Consider the following 13,832-nt stretch of genomic DNA (forward strand, 5'->3'; position numbering starts at 1 on the left):
ATCATGTCACCGTTGGATGGTGGTGAATACTACATGTAAATGCTGAACAAAAAGAACTAAATGCTCGATTAACTCAACTTGAGTGGGTTTCGTTGACGTCACAAACCGTTATAATTAGATCCACATAATAGGGATCCTGTCAGGTGAAGGATTATCTCATTGTTGTCTTATGAGATCAGCGTGTCTAGCTATCGATTCGTCGGCATAAAACAGTTCATGCTGATCAAGCAAACACCCAACAATGACTTGACAAACTCCGACAAGTCATAATTCCAGTTTACATGGGCTCTTTATTTATTGACAGTTGCCGTGGAAACGTTGTCTGGTTGTGCGCTTCACTTTGTTCGCTCTCTTGCAGACCGCGCCAAGTTTGTCGGTGACCAAGATTTGTCCTCTGACGTCATGTCCCCAGTCGTTCCTTTGATTGGTTGCCTGTGTAACTGTTATAGAGGTCAACACATGTCAGGTGGCAATTGTAGTCCGCCCACGTGGAATAATGCATATGTACACACACGCATGCGAGTCTGTGCACAAGTTGGACGTGATGAGAGTACAAATTTGGCGGAGAATTTGCAAGCGAATATAAACACCACCGAACTGGAATTTAAGTGGCAGACAGCTTTTGTGTCACAACTAGACCGGGAACCAATCAAACTTGGCTCTCCAAGCAAACTTGACCAACAGTACAAAACATTCCGATATTTCACAATAGCTGCCCGGTCGGCTGAGGTTGAAGTAATTTAGTGTCCGTAGCTATAGCTGCAGAGTTTTGCGAGAAATCCGAAGTTTGTCTTGTTGAGAGAATGGCCACGGCGGCTGTGGAGCTGATGCAGGATGACGATCCATCGTCGGTGTTCGGAAGCGATGGGCTGCTCAGTGAGTTCTTGGTCAAGAACGAGTCGGACTTTCTGATGGCACCCAACGCGATGGAGAATTGGCAAGAGGTAGGTAGACCTAGCTAGCCGTGTGTATTATCATCATCTTGCTCTTGATAATCAAGTTCATCATGTTCATTTGAAGTTTGATGAATCATCTTTGTTCAGCCATTGTCAGTTGTTTGACTTTAATATTTTAACTTTTCCAAAATAATAATTTCAAATCGGACCGACATCATTTAGAGTTCAATTAACCGAAGGTACTTTTAATTTCACAATTTTTTTTACGAAGATCATGATTAATATAATAACATATTTTTTCATGCTATTATGATTTTTTCCATAATACTGTTATTTTTTTTTAATTTTAGAATTTAAATCAACTAAATAAAATCATTGCATATAGACTGCACTGGTTGCAACAGGTGAATAGCACTTCGGCAACAGAGCTCTAGCCTCTATTAAAATGAAATTTCAAGCAATTAAGTTAGATTAAAGTAGATTATCAATAACAGAGATTATTTACTACAGCAAATTAGAAATGTGCAAGGTAAAGATTTAAATTAAGTATCAAGTCAAACATTGAGTTAGTTATCGCTCATTAAAGTTGGATTATACACTGAGAAAGGAATGCAATATTTTATTTAATTTATTCATCTTAATTAAGCATCTAGTAATTTGATGAATCTAACATTTTCTAAGGGTTGTCACTGGCCAACCAGAATTGTTTTCCATCATTGTGCAACCGTGCAGTTGTAATTTCTTTATTACAAATTTGACTTTGAAGTTGTGTAGCACTCACTCAGTAGTACTAGTACTTCATTTTTAATTTTTTTTTCAATTTGCCTCTACTCTTTCAAAATGAAGGGAGAGCTTGACAGATATCTTTCGAGAGATGAGACAGCAAGCCCAGGGACAATCCTTGCCAACAAGCTGAGGCGAGAGAGCGCCTCTCTCATGGACGATTACTTTGATGAGTCCGACCCCAGATTCTCCTTCAACATCAGTGGCAACTTCAACGTGGTCTTCCCCCAAACACATCACTACCAGTGTGCGAAGCCCGAGCCTTACCTTCAGAACATGCCTGCGTGCAGTATGAACAGCAACACCAATGCTTGTAGCATGAGGCAACAGGACAGTTTGTGCCACAATATGCCCCCCTCACCCATGGAGGACATGAACAATAACTTTCCCATCACCATCAACGGGGTCTCCATCAAGACCGAACCACAGGACACTTACCCATCACACTGCAAACTCATGTCCCCCAACATGCACATCAAGTCTGAACCGATGTCACAGCATCATCAGTACACGCCCACCAACATGACAACTGACTGTATACCAACGTTTCCAACAGGGCTGGATTTCCCACAAATAGCAGCTCCCCAGACCCAGTACCACCAACAACCTTATACAAACTCTGTCTTTGGGATGCCCCCTACACCGCCTCATTCCCAGCCTGGGTCGCCGGCTGATCTTCCCCTTGAGTTCACCAATCATCCGCTGCGGCCACCTCCCCCACCGTACACCATTGCAGTTATGAACAAACAGGACAAGAAGCCTATCAATGTGCAAAGGTACAACAGAAAGAACAACCCGGAACTTGAAAAGAGGAGAATTCATCACTGCAACTACCCAGGTAAGTTACTGAAACTTTAAATAAAAGTCATCTACTAACTGTATTTTGATATTCTTAGAAGCCAATCACAGAGAAATGTCAACAATATGTAATTCTTTTTGCATGGACTTAATGCAACAAACCCCAGCAAGAATGCTTGTCTATAGAGAACCCATTTCATTTTGAAATGAACATCAGGAGCAATATGATTCTCAAAGTGTTATGTTTCAAGGACTGAGCAATTTGTGAAGAAATCACTCTGTAGTTCCTACAAGCAAAGGCCATGTCAACTCAGACAGTCTGCCAACTTGAAAAACTCCAGTACATGAGTATGAGAAAGACCACTGACTGCACTGGTTGTGAGACAGAGCACGAGAGAAGGGGAGAGACGATTAACCTCAGGTCAGCCTGGTGCTTAAAGGCTATACGCTGACCTCATGGTCAAAATGCAGCAACAAAAGCTGTCCCTGTGCAGTTACTCAACTGTCACCAGGTGAATAGAAGGGGCCTTGGTGAATTGCCAACTGCAGCAAACAGGGGTATGCCTGGAGGACCATCGCTATAGGATTCAACTTGAACGGATGTGTTTTTATGCCCTGTCTGAGTTTTTCTCCAGTTTTCTGGCATCCAGCTGCTCATACAAATGGGGTTCTTGAAAACATTCCCAGGTTAACGTTTGTTGCCATGCATCCCATAGAACTCCATGCTTGAGCAGTATCTTTACAATATTGTAAATTTCAGTAAAGTCCGACAGTGACACTGAATTTAGTACCATTTCAGTTTGTATGTTCAGGGTAAAATCTGAGATATTTTTGTACAATTCACAGAATATTATACATGTTGCAAGGCAGGAAGCATTCCTCTCTCCCTCTCTCTTTTAAAATGACCACATACAAAAAAAGTGCCTTCCCTTTAATACGTTTACATGATTGAAACCACTCAGATTGGTAGAGAGTGAAATTCTTGTACCAATGGAGTGGACTGCACCAATGATCAAACATTGAAGTAAAAACAACTAAAGAAAAAGTAGATGATGAATGGTGTTACCATCCATGCAACCTTCCATTCACCCACTTCTTTGATGCAGTCCCGCAAACAAGTGTTATCCAAGTTGTTTATTGACTGTTGTTCCATTTGTTGCTGTGTGATTTCCTGATGTGAAAAGTTTTTCACTTCACTTGATGATTCCTACCAGGTCCCTGTTAAAACTTACACGTGAGTAGTCGGCATTACTATTGGCACAGGTCTGATGCTGTGAACGTGCCTGGAGCTTTACGCTTCATCAAATTCAAGGCTAGCAATCTATTCTCCTCTGCTGGAAAAAAATCTTTTCATGAGCCCCCACACTGTATACACAATTTTTCTATACAGTTCTATTGTTAAAAGCGTGATTTGTGATGGGTTCATTGGCTCCATTCAGTAAACTGACGCACGAGACGTTTTGTGAAAGCGTCCATGTGCGTAGGCGAAAATGAGACATACAATTGTGAAAAGGTCTGGTAGCCTTGCCGTTCGCCCGAAACAAAATAAAATGTCTCAGAGTTATTCAGGAATCGGAATGTATGCTTTGTCGGACTTTGTCCCACAATTATTAAACTTCAACTTCTTCAGAGAAATCCGGAAGCAGATATTAATGAAGGACAATTGGGCTTCAGTATTTCATCCATATGAAAATTAATGGATTTGACACAGTTACTACTGGGGGCATGTGTTGTACCTATAGATGTACATGTACTTGAAATTTGAATGACTAAACAGTAGGAGGAAAACGTTTTACTATTTGTTCCTAAAACTGTGGCAAGTACAAGGTTAGGGTCATGAACCGTAGAGTAACTGTATTCAAATGTTTTGCATCCAAATTTAATCACAAAGAAAATCGTGCAGTTTCAAGAAATCACTTGAGAGTCCTCACTTTTTATTACAGATTTACTGAATTACCACTGTGTTTCATTTATTATGATAAATGTTTGGATGAACTGAGAAATTTAACTGCAATGGGATTTGAACCAGGCTCAACCAGCAACCCCCAGTGTGGTGAATCTCTTGGGAAATAGATAGCCTTATTAATGTTGGTGTTCTTATTCCCCTATGATGAATGGACGTGAACAATAAAACGGAGCAACACACCATAAATCTGGCAATCAATTAGTTGTGATACAAGAATGTGGACTTCTGTGATTGAATGATTAGAGCCCATCAGATTTGAAAGGTTCCAGCAGCCATGGTGTAACAGACAATAATGTCCTCTCTGTGACCTGAGATGACCCAGCTGTCATCCCCTGCTACCCTGCTGGGCCCCTGGTCTGGCCCAAACCACCGTTCCTAAATCCCTACTTTCTATGGACTGTGATTGAGCAGTCTTCCCCTTTGGATAAAATTCCCACGGTTTCGTTTGTAAGTTTGACCATCTGACATAAAGACAGAGGTCAGAGGATCACTCTGGAATGTTTTTTGTCACCTACTTTCTCTTGATTAAGTCTTTTGAATGAGACAAACATGTCAGAAACTTACATTTTGAACGATTCATGCGTAGAGGGCTGTTCTGTTCTTCATTTTCCAGTTCTTCATTTCTTCTGTTCTTCCTTTTCTAAGTTCTCTTCTTGAACAGGTGTCTCACCATGTGTTCGCAATGTTCTGAAATAGAAATAGGATAAAGATATAGTAGAAATAGCAGAAAACTATACTCCATTCATAGTTATTTAATGCAAATATACCAATCTTTGACTTAAGTGGAGCATCCGGAAGTGTGGGGTGAAGGTACAAGAAACATTTGCAAATATCCATTCCTGTAAGCCACAATTGTGTCAAGTGTAAATATGCGCACTTTGAGGGGAAGCATAATCTCCCACACATCAATCATTGGAATTGATTACATCAAAGTCAAGTGATGATTTACTTATACAAGATTCAGATTATATACATGCCTAAAAATAGTTATAAGCAATGGTTATTAAACTGGCAAATTAATTATACTGGTTTAGGATTAAGAATTAATTATCTTTCAGTAAATTAGTAATAGTGCGTGGATGTATTTGAGAGACTGTGGGGATTTTGTGCTAATCTACAGGCATGCGCATTTTCATGATTCATCACTTCACAATGTTGACATCTGACACTGAATGTTTTTTTCCAATTTGAGTCGGTTTCATGCTTCTCTCACAACTGCACTTCTTTCTAAATTACTTTCTTTTTAGCAAAACATGGTGCAGAGGCCACATTATGCTCCGTATCAAACACAACAGCACTGCTTTCTGGTCAGAATCACATCTTTGGGTGTCATTCACCCCAAGAATCTAAATGACCTTTTGTCTCCCGTGAATCATTGGGATCAAATCTACCCCAACTGATCTGGGCCAAATGGCCCTCTACATACAGCCAAAAAAACCACTTCCTTTCCACTGTGTAAATTGAGCGAGCAGATTCGCTTATCAAGCAGAGTGCCCATAGGCTAAGAACGCCATACACCTGCACTAAGTCCCCCATTCTGAACCCTCTAGGCCCATGTAATACCCAGCAAAGCCTCCCGATTATTGGGAAAGACTGTTTTTTCGGTCAATTGACGGGGAGGGCCTGGGGCATGATATTACAGTCCATAATGGGATTTTGATATGATTGGTGGTAATAACGTGGCCCGGGTCTGTTTATGTTTCGTTATCATATGAAATTGATGTGGGTTGAAAATTCACTCCAGGTTTACCGAGGGGATCAGTAGTCAGAAACTGCCGTAACACGTATTAAACCAACACTACTTCACACAGTAAATACCTATTTCTTTACAATATAATTTGTTTCAAGCTCTATGATTTCAAGGTTTCACTAGTAAAACATGTTCAATCATGCATTTTGCTGTTATGTAAATGGAGAGTTGTTCCAGTCATTGATTTTGACTCATGATTTATTGATGTTGTAGCTTCACTTTCAAAGACTTGCACCCAAAAAAACCCAACAAAATTGAAGGTTCATAAAGTTGTGTATTCTGAAATACTTTTGTGTTTTCTAAAAGGTTCCGCTTGTAAAACATGTTCAATCATGCAATTTGCTGTCTTGTTCTGATCAATGATTTTTAAAGTCATGATGCATATGATGTTGTGGCTTCAGTTTCAAAGACTGTGCACCAAAAACAAAAATTAAAACAAATTAAAAATTGCAGGTTCTGATACTTGTGTATTCTGAGATACTTTTGTGTTTTCTGAAATACTTTGGACATGTCATGAATTATCAAGTTTCTTTGTATATTCTCCTACTGCAGGCTGTATCAAAGTGTACACCAAATCTTCCCATCTCAAGGCGCACCAGCGCATCCACACTGGAGAGAAGCCATACTTCTGCTCCTGGAATGGCTGCCAGTGGAGGTTTGCCCGCTCCGATGAACTGACGCGCCACTACCGCAAGCACACCGGGGCCAAACCCTTCAAGTGTAAGATCTGCGAGCGTTGCTTCTCTCGCTCAGACCACCTGTCTCTGCATATGAAGCGTCACCAGGAGAAATGCAACAGTAAGGCCCAAGCATCGACAGAGTAGACCATGGTCCCGTATTGTCCTCCATCATTGTTGAAATCCTCTGAATTAATTTTGTTCAGTATTTTTGAATTTATACTTTTCTGGCATTGGCGTTAAAATGTTTTTCAGAAATTGATTGTGTAAAAGTGCATTAACAGTCACAAATTGTTGACAACCATCCAACAAGTGATCACTGGAATATTATTGAGACTTTGTTCTTATAAACCAGTCCCATGGTTAATTATGTACTGAAAGAAAATCTGATTCTGTTTGCTGCTGTATAAAGATGTTGATGTGTGAACCATTGGGGAATAAGTTAAATTAAAGTGTGTGACATTTGAGTGAAAAAAATGTACATAATTCATTAAAAGCACCAGGCAGAAATGCTGCATTTTAAAATACCAATTTAAGACACTTTAAAGAAAGCTGAAAAATGTTAACAAATTTGTACACTAAAAGACATGCAGCAAAATGTACCAAAGGGCACCAAATTGCATTTTGTGAAAGAGTATTGTAAGTAAAACTGTAAATATACTGTACAAAGACTCACAGAGCAACTCGTAAATTACTAGAATGACAATCAGAAATTGTGAAATTGAAAACAAATTTCAATCACACTGATCTCTGGGCATTGCTGTTTCTAACATTCCACTATTTGGTCAAAATAAGAAGTTAGAGATGGTAACTCATTTTTCATTTAAATTTTGCCATTTCAATTTATGCACTTGAAATTCATAGAACATGAATGAAGCTGGGTATTAAGATAATAAGAAGGATGTTATCCATCTTCAAACACGAACACCAATCATTGTAAATACAAAGACAAAGTCTATCAGTCTAATCATGATGACTTCCTGAGATAAGAAGATATAAGGACAATACGTAATGCTAATCATTAAACGTCAAATGCATCTAAACTACTCTATCATTGGACTTCAGTCACCAGGATAAATGGATTTTTTTATGTCTGTCAAATTCAATGTGTTAATGCCAGTTGGTGGGTTTTGTCAATCAGGACTATAGTACAATAACCTTTCACCAATAAATCCACCTCTTGTCTGTGCCTGCACAATGGCGTCTTTCAATGCCAATAGAAAAGGGGCAGTCTTGCATGCATTTGTTTACTGACAGGCTCAGTATTGGGCAATATGTTGTACTTGTATGCCTCCCATAGGCATACAGATAATGTTCCTGTCGTTAAGGACTTCCAGAATATGAATTGTTTTTGGTAAAACAAATTTTAATCATTGGACTTCCAGCAAATGTATCTTTTGGGCAGCTTTCTGTTTGTTACTTTGGTGTTAACTTTTGCATGACAACTGCACAAGTAGACAGGCTGAAGGAATTGCTTGGACTCTAACTTTTGTTCAAGTGAATCATCACCTAACTACTTGATGTTGGACTTTTCTTGGGATTGGGACACTTGACTTCCATGTGTTGCCATGGGAAAATCGGATTCTAATCTTCTTGTAAATGCAGTACTGCTGTGCAATTCTATAAATATTTATAATGACCTCTGCTCTTAGTCGCTGGAGTAGTAACAAAAAACAAACAAGTATGCCTCTGACAGCGACCTGATGAAGGTTACTTCCGATTTATACTTGTGCTTAATTGTATCAGTAATCTCATAGGCTCTTCTTTAGATAGTGTTTGTGATTAATATAATCTGAGAAATGACAACTGATATCTTTGATATCATGTACTGATTAATTCTGTAATGATATTTATAATTATAGTCTTTCTTTAAAATGCACACTGTGTCTTGAACTGATTTGTCATTGACAAGGGTATTGTCTTTCTTAATGCTGGGTGCCAGATACTTCTTGTTCAAACTTTTCCATGCTCTTTCAAATTTATTCTCACATTTGCTGAAAGTTTTTTTTTTTTTCCTTCTGTGACATGAATGGACAATTGATAACATTCAAGTTATTGTCATGCCTTGAATCGAGAGCTATTTAATATTAAAACAAGCACATCACAAACAGACCTTTTCATAACATGATGTGATTTGACATAAATGTGAATTATGAAGGTCAAATTCAATCCGAGAAATAAAACACAATTTTAATCTTTTTGGTGAATCATTATGTCTTGGAAAGACGATTAACAAGATGGCAAAACCACAGAATGAAATACCTGCTTGAAGTAAAAGTTAATTATGCAAGACGGTCCCTTACTTAGGATAATTTGAAGTAATGATTGAGATGTTATTGTTTGCATCAAGATCTTAGAAGGAAAAGACTTGTTTCAAAGCATACATCAAGATTACAATTTCTTGGAGTTGAAACCATTTTTCAATGTTTCAAAAATTGTTGTGATCTTTTGTACATTTTAAGTGTATATTTTTGTAAAAGTATTTTTGCTGTCTTTTGTATACTTTTTCAACAGATAGACCAGCTTCCCCTTTTATACGGGACGTGTAAATTGTAATATACTAATTTAATGTAAATAAACATATATTTTTACCATCATTTTAAGTACTCATAATGTCCAAAACTCTTAACTTTTTACATTTCTGAAAAAACTAATCACACACTATATAATTTTCTTTAATGAAGATGAAACCCGCCAAAATGTGTACAATAAACTTGTGACAACTCAAAAATGTAAATTAAATATGTGGATGACTGTCAGTTTTGTTTTAAATGCCCCATCCAAATGTTTTCTTAATGTTACACTACATGTTTATGGAATTAATGACATTAGCCTCAAATGTTAAATGATTTGACTTTATAATATACACTGGGAATACCTTTAAAATAATTTATGGCTCCTATAGTCTGTCCATCAAAAAATGTGAATAAAGTATGCATTAATAGGTTGGCATATTGCCCTATCGCCCAACATACCACATCTACTTTTGACAGTTTTGGGATATAATAAGTCTTGAGAAATTCCAAAGCTTATAAAGCAGCTCCAATACAAATCCCCATTTTCTTCCAAATTTGGAAAATGGAATATAGTACAGAAGACCGTATTTGCAAAATGAAACTGGTGCTTGTTGTTGGCACATTATATGATTCTTGTGGGGCACACTCTTTTTTTTGGGGGGGGGGGGCAAAAATCTATGTTAGTATCTTTTGCCAGCAAGCAATTGCAAAGAACTTCTCTTTTGCAACATATCTAAAATAGACCTGCTCCAGGAAATCATTACCCACAAATGCTAGGCCTGCTCACGCATGCATGTGTGTAAACTCAGAGAGCACAAATGAAACGCTTGATCAGCATGGCATAGCAAACACATACAAATACAGTCATCAATCATCAATGATTCGGTTAGCAAATACAGATGCTACTGTTATCATGTAACGGATTTGATTCTTTATAGTACCATGACTTGTACATGTATGGCAGTAAAATTCACAAGCAAACACAACTGGAACCAAAATAATGACAACTGTGTTTGCCACAAACTGGTTGCTGGGAATTAACAATGTCATTTTTTTTTAAAGCATGCCTCTTCTGTTTGGATCTTTTGTAAGAGACGACGGTTCAAACTTCAAAGACAGCCGATGCTTTCGCAAATTTACAGGTCATTGTAAAAGGATATAAAAACTTGAGTAGGTTCACAATCTTGAATGTAAAAGGCCGTTTAAATGAAACAGAAATTTGGTCTTGCCAAGCATTATTACATTATCACATTTGGAAACATAACACAGCTCCATCCACCACATCCCAATGTCAACCAGTTAGAGGTAGTTTTAGTAGACTTCAATTTAAGAATTTGATGGAGGACAATATCATTCATGCAGGACCTGAGTTATATTTGGAGGAATGTGTGCCTGCATTTTGGTCATGGGAAAAAACAAACAAGTGCACAATTCTGACAAAATAGCGGTGCTAGAAAAATAATTTCTCCGGTACGGCCAAACATTCTGATCAAACCATTATTATACCTGAAGAATAGACTCCCTCAAGCAACAAGAACCTGCTCAGTCATTATAGAATGCTTATGAACATGCACAGTGCTGGCATTTGTTATGAATGTTTATTTAAATGTCTGGAAATGCCTGTATGTAGACCCACGCATAAAATTTGCCGGAACCTGGAAAACATATGTGGGGCTGATCACATGGAGAGGGGGTTGATACCTACTCACAGTGATAATAAATCTGAAAATAAAGATACCAAACTAGAGAACTGCCCCGCCATTACCAGAAATAACTTCTGAAAAAAAAAGTTCCAAAAGTATACATCATTTTCAAATTATGGAGAACTGTAATTCACTTTGCTTCAGTCTTGAATTTGGTTTTAGTTTCCTACTTTCCTTCATAACAACACAAAGTTCTTGATGTTTTCAAAATGTTTTGATGTTCAAGCATAATATACTTGCCCTTGAGTTTGTTTTGCCAATTCAATTTGTTGGCAGTGTCCCAAACCATGCTCCCACATCTTATCAAAACAAGGTCGAGACTGCAGTATACAAGCAGGGTATGAAAGAGAGAAAGTTGATAAACCCAAACTGCACAAAGGAACCCCAAATGCAAACAATCAATGCCCGGAACCAAAGGGGGGATACTGGATCCTGATTGGTTAAGGGTCGGTGGCCATCTTGGTTGTCAAGAAGAGCACAACTGGTGACCTGAATCGGGGAGACAAAACATCAATCAGTGCTGGGTGCCAGAGAGGGCCAACTTGACCCAGAAAATGGGGAGTAAATCCTGGTGAGTAAAAAGCTAGCTGAAGAATGAGGCATAGGCAGAGCTGATGATGGTGATGAGGTATATTTATGTAGATCAATCACGAGACCTGGAAGAAGCCATACATCATCAGCCCAAGACTTCCAAGAACAGCAAACTGGAAGTGCAAGCTACTTGCACATCAACTTGAATTTAAGTACTGTCCTTGTTAGTAATCTTACACCATACCCAACACAGTTGAGGAATCACTAGTTTTAGGAAGCGGGGCAAAGAGTGCATTCATTAACGCTTGCCAAAAACTTTTTGACTTGATGGGTGGTCCTGCAAATACCTTTTTAAAAAGAATTTGTTACAAAATAAATCAATCAGTCTTAAAAGAAATTGCGCAACTCCAAGTAAACTAATTTCACTTTCAGTTTCACATGTTTTAAAAGTGCATTGTCGGTGAATACAGAAGATGCAGCTGCAAGACTTTAATACATCAGGTCCTTGTGGTTGGGCAACATAGACGAAAAAATAAGGTTTATCTTGCAAGATCTTGGTCACTTATATATAATTTCTCCCACTCATTCTCTGTGAGTATAATAACTCACTCCGGCTGCAACTCTCTTGCCTGTGAGGTCTGTGTTACAAGCTGGGTTGTTATCAGAGATAAAAGCTGTTTGTTTCAGACTTGTGACCTGAGGAGCTATTTGGCTTGTCAGGCATCTGATACCACGTCTTCTAGTTGTCATGCTGACCCACTTTCCAGGAGGCGGGTCAATTTGTCCTGGCTCAGTAGAATCTCAACTGGAGAAATTGCTTTATAGTAGTTTGTAGCGGCTCCATTTTCAAAGGGGCAACTCGATCTAAACCTGCTAAAAATGTTTGGAAATTTGTCACAGGGTAGTATGGTGGTCTGTCTTTGGTTCAGTTTGTGCCTTTATTCATTTGTGTGAGACTATAAGCTATAAGGGTGAGAGGGGTCATCTCGTACTTACAATATCACTACATCATACATGCCCTATCAAATGTCAAATCACGATGTGCAGGTTATGACTCATGAATGTGCTGATGACATTTGTAAATGTAATGCAATTCAAAGTCAGTTCTTGTGTGTAGCTATACAGTGGAGTTATAAGACTGCATGGTATAATTTACTTTGTACTATTGCATGGTGATAATTTTGCCATACAACAATTTAAAATAGTTCTAGCACCTTTATTAATTAGCCTAATCTTTAATAGTAAAAATCTTTTAAAGTTATCTACAGTTTTGGGATTTTAGTCTTCGTTAACCCCCCTCAAACCACAAAGTCAGTGGCTCCACTTGAGAGATATTGGATCCTGACACTTCCTGACACTGTCAAATGATATCCAGCCAGCGAAGCAAGGTAAATGTGGCATTTGGCATTTTAACAAATTTCCCTTCACTTTGAATCATTTGAGCAATACTTTGTGCAAATATTCCTGTATGATAAGAATAGAGCACGCTGGCTTTGGAAACTCGTGATGGTTGGTAACCAGGCTTGATGATTCCCACATATGTACAAATATATGACAAGCTAGCACAGGTTAGTGTTGCAGGAAAACCTGAGGCTTATGTACATTGTATGCTTTGAGGCCATCAAACGTGTATTGTACAAAGTTTGTCAAAAGCTCTCCTACGTAGATTTCAAATATGCACCCCATTGTGAAAGCTTTAAGGTCGGCAAAATGCTTCTTCAGGCAATAGGTTTTTCCCTTGTGGAATACAGTACTTTGTCAAACAATTATGACAAGAAAATTTGAAATGAGTTTAATCAAAATTGCATGCATCCTGATGGATCTTTTGGAAAGTTTGCGTCTGTGAATCAATCAAACCCTTACTTAAGTTTTGTGTAACTGACAGAACGGGGAAAAAGAGAGGGGATTGAAATGCATGTAGTTGAAAATGGGTCATGCAAGAATAATCAAATACAGATTATGATCAATACAGCCATACATAAGGTAGGCTTTTGTTGACACAAAAACTCCTAAATCAAGTTGAGCGTGCGGCTATTCAGATAGAGGGATAATAATAATAACACATTGACTGTAGAGCTCTGTACTGTGCAAACATACGTGGGCAGTGTTGCCAAGGCTCGGCACAAGAACTCAGCCCAATATTTCCATCATCTTTTTTTGGATGCCCAATTACAAACAAATGAATATGTGATCCTGGGGTCCCCGTTTTTAT

General features: G+C 38.3%; 1 protein-coding gene and 1 long non-coding RNA gene across 2 annotated transcripts in view; one reads left to right on the plus strand and one right to left on the minus strand.

Annotated features, from left to right (window-relative positions):
* The window catches only part of LOC119728659, a 45,987-nt gene extending 40,697 nt beyond the window's left edge, over nt 1-5,290 (minus strand). Inside the window, exon 1 of the long non-coding RNA XR_005271111.1 lies at nt 5,008-5,290. This is a non-coding gene — a long non-coding RNA (uncharacterized LOC119728659). The remainder of the gene's footprint in view (nt 1-5,007) is intronic.
* On the plus strand, nt 449-9,612 carry LOC119728658 (Krueppel-like factor 5). The gene is made up of 3 exons (XM_038200966.1): nt 449-944; nt 1,743-2,517; nt 6,746-9,612. The coding sequence occupies exons 1-3, from the start codon at nt 804-806 to the stop codon at nt 7,015-7,017; spliced, it is 1,188 nt and encodes a 395-aa protein (XP_038056894.1). The 5' UTR covers nt 449-803; the 3' UTR covers nt 7,018-9,612.
* The last annotated feature ends 4,220 nt before the right edge of the window (nt 9,613-13,832 follow it).

This window comes from Patiria miniata, unplaced genomic scaffold, assembly GCF_015706575.1.
Source record: "Patiria miniata isolate m_02_andy unplaced genomic scaffold, ASM1570657v1 HiC_scaffold_20, whole genome shotgun sequence".
NCBI lineage: Eukaryota > Metazoa > Echinodermata > Asteroidea > Valvatida > Asterinidae > Patiria > Patiria miniata.